Source organism: Excalfactoria chinensis, chromosome 1, assembly GCF_039878825.1.
Source record: "Excalfactoria chinensis isolate bCotChi1 chromosome 1, bCotChi1.hap2, whole genome shotgun sequence".
NCBI classification, from domain to species: domain Eukaryota; kingdom Metazoa; phylum Chordata; class Aves; order Galliformes; family Phasianidae; genus Excalfactoria; species Excalfactoria chinensis.
This window is the reverse complement of record NC_092825.1, coordinates 103,729,140-103,742,573: the sequence shown is the minus strand read 5'-3', so window position 1 is coordinate 103,742,573 and position 13,434 is coordinate 103,729,140. Positions and strand designations below refer to the sequence as shown.

Below are 13,434 nucleotides of genomic sequence, written 5' to 3'. Positions count from 1 at the left end.
AGGCAGAAATGCTCATGTTAGGGCACGTGGCTGGTGCTCCCAGCTCCTGAGGCCTCCTTCTGACTCATGTAGTACCTCTCTGTTTCCTCTTTTGCAGGTGGCCTCCTTAATGCAAACAGATCAGTGTTACGTGAATGTGGCCAGGTTTGCTGCCTAATGAGTACCTTTGGCAGAAAGGTAAGGGCAGCTGGTTTGTTATTCAGAAACCAGGCCGTTTCATACAGAGGCCTCAGGTTTCCCACATTTCTAAAGTTCCCCTTTGTTATTAAGGAGATCAATAAAGCTGCTATAAACCTCTCCAAACATAATCCAGCCAGCCCAAGACTATGGTCTAGGAACAGCACATGTAGAATGAGGTAATGATGGGTTCCAGCAACACTTATCTTGTCATTTATACATAGGTAAATCTTGCTATCCCTCTCATCAGCAATGGATGCTGCCATCACAGTGCCCTTGGCTGCAAAATGCTGAGGCTATAGGGCTGGGAGCACAGCCATATCAGGGTGCACACTGCAGGGCTCTAGGAAAATGCAAGATATCACATAGGAAAACTCCAGGAAAGCAACAGAACCTGATCTCCCCAAAAGCCTCCTATGGTGCTATAGCCAAGTTGTCTTGATGCGCATGCTATATGGAAATGGCTGCCTGCTGGGTTACTGCTGGAGTGGCCAAATATCACCAGAGGCAGCAGAGTATCCAGGATGGTCTGCTGGTGCTTCACCCTTCTGGAGAGATTCATGGGGGCATGATCTGATGGTTTGATTTGGATGTGGGTGTTGGAGGTTTGCAGAGAGGGCAGACAGCCCCTCTCTAGCACCTGGTGTACATGCACAAAACTTTTCTCACCTGGGTAAAAAACCTCTCTGACCTCTCAGCACTGGCTGACAATCCCAGAGCATGCATTTGTGGCTATTTTTGTCTGTTTTGCAGTCAGTATTCATGTAAAACTGCATGCAAGAGTCTATTTCACTAGCACAGATGCATCCCTTTCCTTGAGAAGGGGTAAAAGCCCTTGGGACATCTTCGATTCTCTCACTGATGCCTACACCAGAGCAGCATTCATTTGCACTGACACCAGCCCTTTCCGTTCCTTGCCCTTTCCACACACCAGCACCCAGCTGGCTGAAACCGAGCCCAGCAAACTGCCTGTTTCCTTTTTCTTTCTCTATTCTTAATTGTAGCCCCTTCATCATTAGTTCCCACAGGACCATCAATAGCATATTTGTCTGACACAGGCAGCTTCACTGCTATAAATTCTCCACAGCTCATTGAATAGAGACTTTTTAATTAGGTTTTAGAAATTTTCCATTAGCAGAGAGACACTGAGAATTCAGGTCTTACTTCTGAAAAGCGAAGTATGATAGAGGTGGCAGCGGCTTGATTTACAGAAATATTAATATTTTCATCCTTCTATTTATGGGCACGAATTAAGAGATGATTTGCTAGTGGATAGAAACATGTTTGTCACTTGTGCTACAAATGAGAGCATACGAAGTACACTCTCAGGAATTCACTGCCTTCTAGTGGGATGCTGAAGCCCAGTTCTAGGGAAATTACCAGTAACAAAAGACCCTTCCTCTCCACAACCCTCCGTCACCTTCAGACTTACACACACATATTGAAAGCTGTTTGCAGCATGATACTTACACCAGAGCCTCACTTGCAGGGCACTTTGAAAGCATCACCCTCAGCAGCCCCATAGGATGGCTGTATCAGCCCAATACCAGACAGGCTTTCTGATTTCCCATCTCAGCTTTGGACCAAACTTTGCCCTGGTCCTCAAAGAGAAGTTTGCATGAGATGATGGAGAGACAAATATTAGCCTCTCCCTACAAAGGAGTTTCATTGGATCCCGCCCAGACCAAGACACTGATTTACAGTGCACTCTGGATCAGTTAATATAATTTTTTGCCACTAAATCAATTAATTCTGATCACATTTGTAAACAGAGCTTGGAACCTCAGTATCTCCCTAACTTCTATTTTTTGTCATGGTGCCTTTTGATTGCCCCTCTGTATAGAAAGACACCCATTCCTGAGCTAGTTTATGCTATAAACATGTCCCAAAATGGGTAAATTACATTACAATATGTTTCTGATTTTGCTGCTGTACCACCACACCACAGTAAGTATTTTTGCTCACAGCTGGCCCACGCTGTTTCCTGCTGCTCCAAAGAGTTGACCTGAGCACATCAACATATGGAGCTGGTGATCAGCTTTGGTGTCTCCCTGTTCCTGGTGAGAGGTGCTGAATGGACCCTGCCCCTTCGCAACTGCACCAGCCAGCTTCCCTCCTTCCCTCCTCACTGAGGGAGGAAACCATCACCGGAGAGCCATCCCTTCCTTCATCAACGGTGTCCTTCTTCCAGTGATCACAACTAATATGAAGGACTGGGTTTGCTGAGTTGAGGTGAGTTTCAGAATCATTGCCATTCATCATGCCATTTTCCACTCTGCAAAGTGGGACATTTTTAATAGATTTAGAATTTAAACCAAGCTCCATTATCTTGATTTTGAGCTTTGTGCTTTCAGAGTATGATTAAACTCCAAAATCTAGGAGAGTTTGAAAAGATTTCCCTAAAAATATAACAAAAAAGCAAAAGAAGTAATCATAAAATCATAGTTTTGGCCAGACTAATTCAGGCTAGGTCCATCTTTATTCCTCATCTGATGCCAGGCATGGCCAGTCACAGGTGCTTACAGGAAAGTTTTAAGAACGAGTACAGATCAATCTTTCCTCTAGGTCACAGAAATTTAGAGCCTTCTGAAGACAGAATTTCTACCTTGAACATCATAAATAGCACTGCCAGTGGCCCTCTGTGCTGGGTAGTACCATCTGTCTTACAGTCCTTGCCTATCTCTGGCCTTCTGCTTCTGGAGAAATGATTTCTAGACCAGTCACACATTATATTCTTCTCATGTGCAGCTGCAGCCTCACTGTTTTATTGACTGACCTTCTCATGTTTGTACTGTGAGGAACAGTGAGCAACACAAGCCAAAGGCCAGCCAGTATCCTGTCCTAAGTAGCAACAAGAGCTGATGCCAAAGAAAGAGTTAAAGAGCAAGTCAGATGGGCAGTGACACTTCCCCAGATTCTTCCAACATGATTTTCAGCTTAGGCTTTTCTTGACTTACAACTTACAGACTTACAACCCAGAACAAATTTTCTTCTACAGATTTTGATCACTCCCCAGATCCATGTGAAGTTTTAGCAAATGCAGGATCCTGCAGGAAGGAATTCCACAGCTTGCCTACATCCTGCCCACGTGTCCATCTTCCTTCCCCCACTTTGAATGTGCTTCTTAGATGGTCAAACTTTAATATTAGGTGAGACAATGATGTAGTGGTATATTCCTCCGCCTTTTGTGACTTTATAGACCTTGCAGCCTGGATAGACCCAACCTACATGGTCATTCCCGGTGTGGATGCTGTCCTGTCCTACCCTACCCTACCGGCTTTCCTTCATCCTCATGACTGGACCTGTTAGAGACTGGAAACTGTGAAAAAGGGCATAAGAAAAGCAGATGTGGGTTTATAAGATGTCATAACAGTGTTCCCTATTCCATATCCTCCATTCCATTCCATAACCACTGCTAACTGCCATTTGCTTTCCTCAGTTGCTAAGTACTGAGCTGCTGTTTTCACAGATCTGCCTCTCCTACCCCATATGCCGACATCACACACTGCACTCACTCATAACCAGGTGATAAGCACCAGATCAGGGCCATCATTTTGTCTGAAGGGTTAGGGTTGCTCCTTTCCCAGATGAGCAGTGCTTCGTGTTACAGGCAGTATCAACTGCAATCTTACCCTGCAGTCATTCAGTTCTGCAAAATCCATCTGTGCATCTTCCTCATATCTTCACCACCATGGTGTTGCTAACAAATTTTACCCTCTCCCACTGTTTTGAAGCAGTTTATAAGTTTATTGTTATGCAAAGGTCCCAGCATGGCTCCTTCTGGCCTTTCCCTTCAATGAAAACTGCTCACTCTGTTACCTTCTTTCTTATCTAGGCAAACACTTCTCCTCCTGGCCTGTGACAACTTAGTTTCTGAGTTGCTACACTCTTCTAAATCTGTGTCCATAGCCGATTGCTTCCAAGCCTGGGTCTTTTCTCAACATCTCTTCAAACTGCACTTTCTCCTTTTAATGTGGGGCAACCAGAACCTCACAAAGCAATACAGGCATGGGCTCAGCGGGAACTGCAGTGGTGTTGGAATCACTTCTGTCACTTCGTCCTCAGTCCCTTTTCCAATAGCAACTAAAACTCAGTTTGCCTTCTTGACACTTTGAATACTCAATTAGTGTAAGCAAAGCAGTTCAGAGCTCTGTCTGAGTGACAAGGGCTAATTTACAGCCCATCTTTGTGTTTACATATAATTAAGTTATTTTTCCTCCATGCACTTTACGATGCACTTACCTATTCTGTCTTTCACTTGACATTTATCACTCTTGTAAGATATTTCTACAACTCCGTGGTTACCTGCACTTTTGGAAAAATATGACAAATAATTCTGAATCATCTGCATATTCATCACTTCATTATTCACCAACATTTTCTTATCATTTCTGAGCCTGTTGAACAACAAAAATCCTCTTCTCCCCTTTGTGATAACTAACCTTTGTCTCCTATCTCAGAAGAAATTATTTGTTTATCTCTCTCTGATTTTACATCCATGCACTCATTTTTATTTTTATTTTATTCTTTATTATTTTATTTTTTCTGTTTTCTTTATTCTTATAGTAGCTCCCTTTGCTTTCCCGCTTAACTCTTCTGGTTCTATGTACATACATGAGGACATCTCTTTTTCTTTCCTTTTCCTTTTCCTTTTCCTTTTCCTTTTCCTTTTCCTTTTCCTTTTCCTTTTCCTTTTCCTTTTCCTTTTCCTTTTCCTTTTCCTTTTCCTTTTCCTATCCCATTCCCTTTTTCTTTTATTTTTTCTTTTTGTGGTAAATATTTGCTCTCAGTCCCCCATATTGTGCCTGTAAATACCACTGTAAATACCACATCCATCTTACTCACCCTTTAAGTTCAATTTAGTCACAGGATCATAAAATATCCTGAGTTGGAATGGACCCACGAAGATTATCAAGTCCAATCTTGGAATCCACACATCCAAAATTCAAACCCTATGGCTGAGCACTTTAGATGTTGAAATTTAGGCTTTTAGACCTGACTGGGCTCTGAGTTACATATCTGATTAACTTCACATAATTACTTTTCTCATTTTACCCTAGGCATGGATGCTGACAACAAAAATATGATGAAATCCCTTGTCCAGCACTGCCTCTGCTTTGTAGAAAGTCCATATTCTTTTTAAGAAGTCCCCTGGGAGAGTTCATGCGCACCAAGTTAAAGGTGGTTTGGACACCCCCGCTAATATATCTGGTATAGGTATATTTATCTAAGAGATAGGGCTGAATGGCTCTCAATGCTTACTTTGAAACATTCGTTCCCAGAGTTAAGATGTAAGGTTTTCTCTGTTTATTTTTCTGAACCCACAGTGTTATTCGGTTGATAGGCAAATAACAACCCGAACTGAGGGCTTTTGTGTGCTCAATCAGCTTGTTAAAATACATGGGAGGCTGATGTTCCCACTGGCACCAGAAAGGCAGGAGTTTTCTCACAGTGTAAGCCTCAAAACAACTCAGAGAACTGTCAGAGACCCTGTTGTATCTCTCATCCTTACTGCTTGCTTTTTTGTGTTTCCTTTTCTACAGGGGAAAGCTTCTCCTTCTTTCTATAGTTCTTCCCCCACACCTGTGCAGCTCTGGCTCTGGTCCCGAGAGGATGATGTCTTGGCAATGTGGGGAAATGTGAGGTGTGGTGGGACTCAGCCTTAGAAGGAACATTTATCCAGACTGAGGTGAACACAAGGGTCACGGAGTTCCTCTGTTTCCAATTGCTCCTGACACAGTGTCTGCCCATACTTTTCTTAGTGACAAGCATCTACCTCTGCAACAGAGGCAGATTTCCCTGTGGTGTGTCTTGCAAAGTAAGCTGTGCAAATGGAGAGCTGCAAAGCCTCTAGATGTACTTCAGGAGCTTACATTTATAAATATGTGTTTAAAATTTTCCAAGTGTCACCAAGTCTCACCTGTTCTATACTTTTCAGTCTGCATTTAACAGCATGCACACTTTCAAGCATTGTGGTCTCATGTGCTATCATTGTCCACAGTTTGGTTTAGCTGTATTTTTCCAGAAGTATTTCTTAGCTTTGTCTGCAAGGCCTAGTTTTGCTGTTTTGCTCCAAAAGCAGGCCCCTCCCTAAAAGGGAAAAGGAAAACCTATCTCCAGCTCATACCCAGCAAGGCTGACCCAGGCACAGGGATCTCTGATCTGCAGCACCCTTGTAGAGCAAGGCAAACAGTCTGACAATTAAGGAGGAGAGTATTGCTCATTCCTGCAGTTCTCATAAACGTTCTCTTAAAACTCAGCATTGCAGTGAATGGCATGAGATGAGCTTGGCCTAGGTGATGTACATCTACTGTCTCCACTTATAGGTCTTCCTTTTTACCGGGCATCCCTTGCAGAACTTGAGGAAGCTGCATTGATGAAGACTCCCACAAAATCCAAATATACAAACAGGAAACATTCATTGTTTCTCTATGCCTGAGCCCCTAGCTCCATTGTGATTCCCAGGATACCAGAGAGCGGTGGTGAGAGAGGCCAGGAGGCTGGAAGGAGGCAAAGAGCCCTTCCAGTCCCTTCAGTGCTCAATGCAGAGTGACCCAAAGGTTTGGGTGGATACTGGCCTCAGGGAAAGAAACACATTTGTGGAAAAACCCCTGATAGTGTCCAAGGCTTTGCTCTATAAACATATCAGAGATCTTAAAGTGATCCGCTGGCAAAAAGCGAGGGGCTCATTTCTTTCAGTGTGTTTGCTTTAAGATGCCAATCATGTGCTCTTTCCGTAGCAAGAACTCGGTGGTATATTTGCCATTGTGTGTGTGGAAGGATTGGGCCCAGGAGCTGACAGCCGGCAGATAAGGGCTTAACTAATGTTCTGTAAGAGGCAGGAGGGACTGATTTTATCATGGTGGCCTGATTTATGCCCAGGGCCAATAATCAGCTGTGAGCTGCTGCTGTAGTATGAAGGCTGCACAGCTCCCCTGTGAAGCACAACATTTCATCCAGGCTCAGTGCCTTCTGAAGGAAGCTGGTGGAAAACTGATCTGGGCTTCCTCAGGACAAGCATCACCTTTGGCCTTTAGGAGTGCTGTCAGCATTTCATGCAAGGAGAAAAATGGATTTTTGAATTTTAGATCTGGTGTTTTCCCTCACTGACGAAAGTAAAAGGTGAGGGCTGGCACACAAGTCCTCCTCCACCTCCAGCTTGGTATCTTGTGCAGTGAAGGATGCAAACAGTGTCTGATTTCTGAATCATGGCTTTCAGTGAGAGAACATAAGTCTTTAAGAAGTTCTACAGCAGGATTTGAGCCTCTCATTTATAAGAAAGAGGCCCTGGAGAATGTTCGGAGAAAGGCAGTGAAGCTGTGAGGGATCTGGAGCACAAGGCTGATGGGGAGCAGCTGAGGAAGCTGGACTTCAGTCTGGAGAAGAGGAGGCTCAAGGGTGACCTCATTGCTTTCTGCAACCACCTGAAAGGAGGCTGTGGTGAGGTGGGGTCAACCTCTTCTCCCAGGTAACAGCAACAGGACAAGAGGGAATGGCCTCAGGTTGCACCAGGGGACATTCAGGTTGGACATTAGGGAACATTTCTTCTCATAAGGAGTGGTGATGCAGTGGCACAGGCTGCCCAGGGAGGTGGTGCAGTCACCGTCCTTTGAGGTGTTCAAGAACCGGGTGAATGTGACACTGAGGAATGTGGTTTGGAGTGGTTACAGGCATGGGTTGAGGATTGCACTGTATGGTCATGGTGGTCTTTCCACCATAATGATTCTATGATTCTATGATAATTAACTCTTATGTTTTGCTTTCTCTTCTTTGTAGGCCAAAATCTTTCCCATAGGGTTCAAAACACATTTAAACACATAAATTACACTCAAAACTGTCTTAGAAGTTCAGAGTTCTTGCTTTGAACTTTATCAAGGATGGAGGAAGAAAATAAAGTCATCTATAGTAATTAAAAACATAATTTTGTCAAGGAAAGAAAAATCAACTTTGAATTTCACTTCTGATTATGAGCAAGAGGAGTTCCCTGGTGGCTGGGAAGACAGGAGCCCTTGAAACTGATAGTACGAATATATTCTATCTAGGTTCACTTAGCTGGGACTAGTAAAGAAAAATACAATTAAAATATTCAGACAATAAATTCAGTTATTTAAAGAAGGTCAGTTTCCATGGGGCAGACACTCTTGCATAGGGTAACTACTCTGCAGTATCAGCTGGAAGGTAGGGGACCAGCCCCTGGACAAGCACCATCTCCAATGGGTTAGGCTGAGATGATGACACAAAAACTCTCCTTTTCTCACCCAACTGTCCCAGAGCTTGAAGATGTCACAGCTCGAGCTTCCCTGCCACATAAGCTGAAGAGTAAATGTAACTCAGACTGAACTTAAGGACTAGGAATATTGGTGGCATATCAAATGCACTTGTAAAGGAAATGTATGTATATGTTTTGCAGTAAAAGCAACCATTTGAAGCTGCTAAGTGATCCAAAAGACTCACATGGCTATGATGTCAGCTAGGAATGCCAGAGGCATGCAGTAATATCCAATTAATAGATTAGGGGATCACGTAATAGATACGTGATCTAGGGGTACATAATAAACATGCAATGAAAAGTTCATGCGAACCTAGAAATTTATCTCAGGGATATCAAACTATACACGTTAACATTTCCTAATTAAGCAACAACAAAAAAACCACCAGCCTCTGGGTGAAGCTTTGCAGGGAACAATGTTATCAGGTCTCTCCGGGTAAACATGAGGACCATATAAAACAGGCTGCTTGAGGCAAAGCAGCACCTCTCCTCCGCCTCCCTTCCCAGCCAGAGGCCAGAGGGCTCCCAGAGCAATGGATGTGAAGGGAATCTGGTTGCTCTTCGGCATTCTTGCTGTAGTCCTCATCAGCTCAACAGAAGGAAAACCACCGTGTAAGTACATTTACCTCCTGTTGCTTTTGCATCAGCCTGATCCTACTGATTATAATGGCAGCAAAAGCATGCCTCCAGATCACACGCCAGACAGGGACTGTATTGCTCTGGCACTATTCCCACATTTGGAGTCTATTTAATTTTGTTTTCAGAGAAAGCTAGAGCAAAACATCAACAAGAACTGCAGGTGAACTCCTATTGGTGGAATAACCAGAAATCTGACCCAACGATGGAAGAACAAAATGCCCAGGAATTCACTAGAACAGGACTGGGACTGAGTAGTAGTTAGGTTTGTCTAAAAGAGTCTCCTGACATCCGTTTCATGTTACTTTTCTGCATGAATGTGGTTTCAGATAAGTCTATCTGCCTCATCCACAGAAGACAAGTCATCTAAGTAACTCAGGAAGTAGAAAGCAAGTAGCTCAATGGCATGTGCAAAGGGACATCTCCAGAATGTCTTGGTTGTAGTTGACTATGTAGTAGCAAAATACTAGAAGTTGCCACTCAGAGGGTGGTGACGCTCTGGAACAGGTTGCCCAAAGAGGCTGTGGATTCCCCATCCCTGGAGGCATTCAAGGCCAGGCTGGATGCGGCTCTGGGCAGCCTGGTCTGGTGGTTGGTGAGCCTGCACATAGCAGGGGGTTTGAAACTGCATGATTGTTGTGGTCCTTTGCAACCCAGGCCATTCTGTGATTCTATGAAAAGTGCAGCTGCAATTATTTGTATGCAGCTGTGTTCTTATGGTGACCTGAAAGATAACGCTAAGATTTGGTATCTTTACATTTACATCCACTGGACCCTTAACTCATTCTTTCCTTAAATGAGATGAGTGAATCAACAAATATTTAGCATCTCAACACCTGAAGTTACGATTTTTGGCATCTGATGTGATCTGTTTGAATTTCACTGTCCCACTGTGCTGGGCTAGGCTGGGCTGGACGCATGTGGGACCATACAGTACTGGGTGAAGTACAGATCTTACTGAAGTTGATAAGGGAGTTTCACTTCAGCCATTAGAGAGAGGCCCAGCATTTCACTTGCCATCTATTTGCCATGAACAGATCTTAAAACAAACATTTTAAGTTCTGATCTTAACAAACAAAAGAAAACATACACTTATAAGATGGCCAGAGTCCAGGGAAAGCTTACGGTTTCAAGAGAACACTTGTTAAATGCACCTCTGATAACAAGTATGCAAACTAACACCCAGTAACTTTGGATTTCTGTCCTCAACAGCAAAATGCCAGTGCAAAATAGCTGCCAGGGAGCGGAGGAACTGCGGCCCCCCAGGAATCTCAGCAGCAGAATGCAGGAAAGCTGGGTGCTGTTTCAATGCATCGGTACCTGGCGTCCCCTGGTGCTTCACTCCTAAACCAAAGAAAGGTAACACCTCCACCAGAAACACTAACTTGCCTGGTGCTTGCTTATGCAGAAACATGTACAATCAGGGAGTGGCTCTGCTCTTACTCTTTGGCCAAAGAAGTGAGTGCAAACCTCTCTTAGAAGATGCTTGGTAGAAAAATGCAAAGTCAAATATTGATTGCCTATCAGGCTTGGAATGCATCCTCTTTGCACAAGACATTTCTTTTTTCCTTCAGGTTTCTTGTTATCAGATAGATCAAGCTGACTGTTTAAAAACATTTCACTGCCAATTGTGGGCTTGTCTGTCACTGGAGCATACAGTGGATGCTCATGGATGGATGCTCATGGATGCTCAGCACATACCTAAAATGGGCTTTCTATGTGGCTGACAAGGACATTAACACCACTTTAACAACATGTGTTAAAGAGATCAGAAAGTCCTCAGCAGATGAATCATTTAAAAACATGGACATCCTGTAACTTACAGGTTTTTCTTCTTTTCCTTTTTAAAGATTATTTTCATGCTCGCCGCTTTCTTCATTTTCTGCTTGATTCCCAGTATAATGCCAATGGGTAGTTCTTTGTTTGTTTGTTTGTTTTCTCTCCTGTTTTTGCTTCCAGTGTTCATTTAATGAAATCTCCAAATTATGTCAGGGCAGATCATTTTTCTCCATTAGATTCTTCCTTCTGAAGACCCATTGGAAAATCAGACCTCCTTCCATCTTTTACCCTTATGTTCCCATAGAGGATCAAAGATACTCATCCAAATCCTTCAGTAGCTGAGTGCATTTCATGTAACTGTTGAATGCAAAGCGCCAACTGCATGAATCCTTCTTAGGAGAACTTAAGTGCAGTTTTAGCCATTGTACCACCAGCTCTGGACATGTGAGATAGGAGGAAGTGAGGGTACAAAGGCAATGTTAACAAATAAACTAACTTGGTGTGAATCAAGATTGTCCAATAGGGCTTAGGACTGCTGAGATTTTATTTTGACTTTGAACACTGCTCGCTTTTCTTTAAAATCTTGAAAAAGAAATGGCTGTATCTCACAGCGGCATTTTCATAGAGTTGCTTCTCTGAGCAGTAATCTTCTAGGATAGGAATGCCTAATTATTCAGTCTGGGTGGTGAAAGGGGCTTAATGTAGATTCCCCACAACTACAGTTCCTATCTGCTGGTTGCGTTCCCACAGAAGTTCCTTCCTTGCATGTAATTATTAATTTACTGGATGAGCTGTGATTCCTCCTAAGTGACTTAGCTTCCCTCCAAAACTGAAGCTGGCATGGAGGTGAATGGATCTTCCTTTCACCACAGCAGGGCTGCTGTAGTGTTGGCCTCTTGCACTGAGCCAGACACAAGGCTGCTGTCTGTGGTGTCATCATGGAAGACAAAGAAACATTGAATACTCTCAGTTGAAGGGAAACCACAAAGATCTCTGAGTCCAACTCCTGGCTCCACACAGGACCACTCAAATTCAAATCCTGTGTCTAAGAGTGTTGTCCAAGTACTCCTTGAACACTGGCAGAATGGGCTGTGACCATTCTGCAGTTGGCCCTCTGCTCCACTGCTGGATCTGCAAAAGGCAAAACTGGATTGCTGCCTGCCAGGCACTTCCAGGGATGAACTTTAGCCCATCTAGCCCCAAGGGTGCAGCAGAAGTTCCTCATCTTTTGGTATGCAGCTTTGCATACTAGGCATAGTAAGAGTTTGAGTGATCTTGCTGCCTGAAATCAGTGTGGAAAAGGTCACCACTGCTGTAGTGCTTGCTCATGGACCCCATCTACCTTTTATTTGTGAATTTTTCCACCAAGTATGTTGGGCATAATGTAATACAGCCTCTATCCTTCCTTCCTTTTTGCTTTACACAGTTAAGAAAGTTTGCCCTGCTGATCCTCGTATCCGAGTGAACTGTGGCTACCCTGGCATCACAGCTAAGGAGTGCCTAAGCAGGAGATGCTGCTTCCGGGCACATCCTGCTGGTGTCCCCTGGTGCTTCTACCACCGCACGGTTGAAGAAGGTAAAATCCAAATGAGATATTTCCCCTGTATCCCCACAGCCACCCTGTAGTTCCGGAACAGGACAGGATCTTCCCTGATTCTCAATGTGGGTTCAGAGCCTCCTCACCCACAGGCATCAGTGGGTGATAAACCCTGAAAGACCAGCTTCTTTCACGGAGGAGTGGTGCTGATGTGTCCCAGGACCAGGGACCTGAGGGCAGTTGGGGCTCAACTGTGAGTGCAAGCCCTTGGCTAGCAAGATGATAGAGGTGTGTCTGCCAAGTCTTTATCACAAGAGGTAAAGGCTTCTTATTAGAAACATGGAATGAATCGGATAGAAATTTCTGATCCCCTCCTCCTGTGTTACAGTACAACTAGTGCAGCCCTGTCTGTTTCCAAGCCATCCCACAGTCTATTTTGCCCCTGGAATTATCATTTGGTTTTAATCATCTGAATCATAGCTAGGAAACACATGTAAAGATGGGTGGGACACTAGTTGCTAAAGTCTGCCTGTTGGATGCACGCACTCTTTTTAATGTGCTGCATCTAGGCAAATACTTCCTTGCATCTTGTCAAATTTGAGGAGAAAAACATCTGTCTTAACCTACTTCTCTTTTCCCCCCTCCCCAGGTTGTTAAAGTTGAAACTTCCTGAAGAACCCGCTCAACTGGGAAATAACAGCCAGATGTCCCAGCTCCAACTTCTTGTTTGTAGTAACAATGATTTCTAGGTGATTTTTTCTTCTTTCTGAAGAAAATAGAACCACAACCTCTCTTCTCTCAGTAGGGTAGTACGTACCGTTTTTCAACGTAATAAAAGAACCAAGATACAATCCATGAGTCCTCTGCTACCTTTATTTTAAAGCTGCATATTTCTGCTTCCCAGGAAGTCAGACATCTCAGTAATATCCACTGCTTACATTTCACACCTGTGAGCAGCTATGTGTATGTGCTACCTGATGGGTGGCTACAAATGGACCCCTCTCTTTTCAGCACTGACAATACTCAGCACTTCCCT

The 13,434-nt window shown here is 43.8% G+C and overlaps 1 protein-coding gene across 1 annotated transcript; it reads left to right on the top strand.

The window, feature by feature from the left end:
* Positions 1-8,976: 8,976 nt before the first annotated feature.
* LOC140247172 (trefoil factor 3-like) lies at positions 8,977-13,180 on the top strand. Its single transcript, XM_072326569.1, has 4 exons — positions 8,977-9,058; positions 10,295-10,441; positions 12,288-12,437; positions 13,048-13,180. The coding sequence occupies exons 1-4, from the start codon at positions 8,980-8,982 to the stop codon at positions 13,053-13,055; spliced, it is 384 nt and encodes a 127-aa protein (XP_072182670.1). The 5' UTR covers positions 8,977-8,979; the 3' UTR covers positions 13,056-13,180.
* The last annotated feature ends 254 nt before the right edge of the window (positions 13,181-13,434 follow it).

Bases quoted from the DNA above. Each gene is read 5' to 3' on its own strand.
- LOC140247172 (XM_072326569.1), top strand. From the start codon at position 8,980: ATGGATGTGAAGGGAATCTGGTTGCTCTTCGGCATTCTTGCTGTAGTC. The intron at 9,059-10,294 runs GTAAGTACATTT...TGTCCTCAACAG, and splicing joins AACAGAAGGAAAACCACCGT to CAAAATGCCAGTGCAAAATA. The intron at 10,442-12,287 runs GTAACACCTCCA...TGCTTTACACAG, and splicing joins CACTCCTAAACCAAAGAAAG to TTAAGAAAGTTTGCCCTGCT.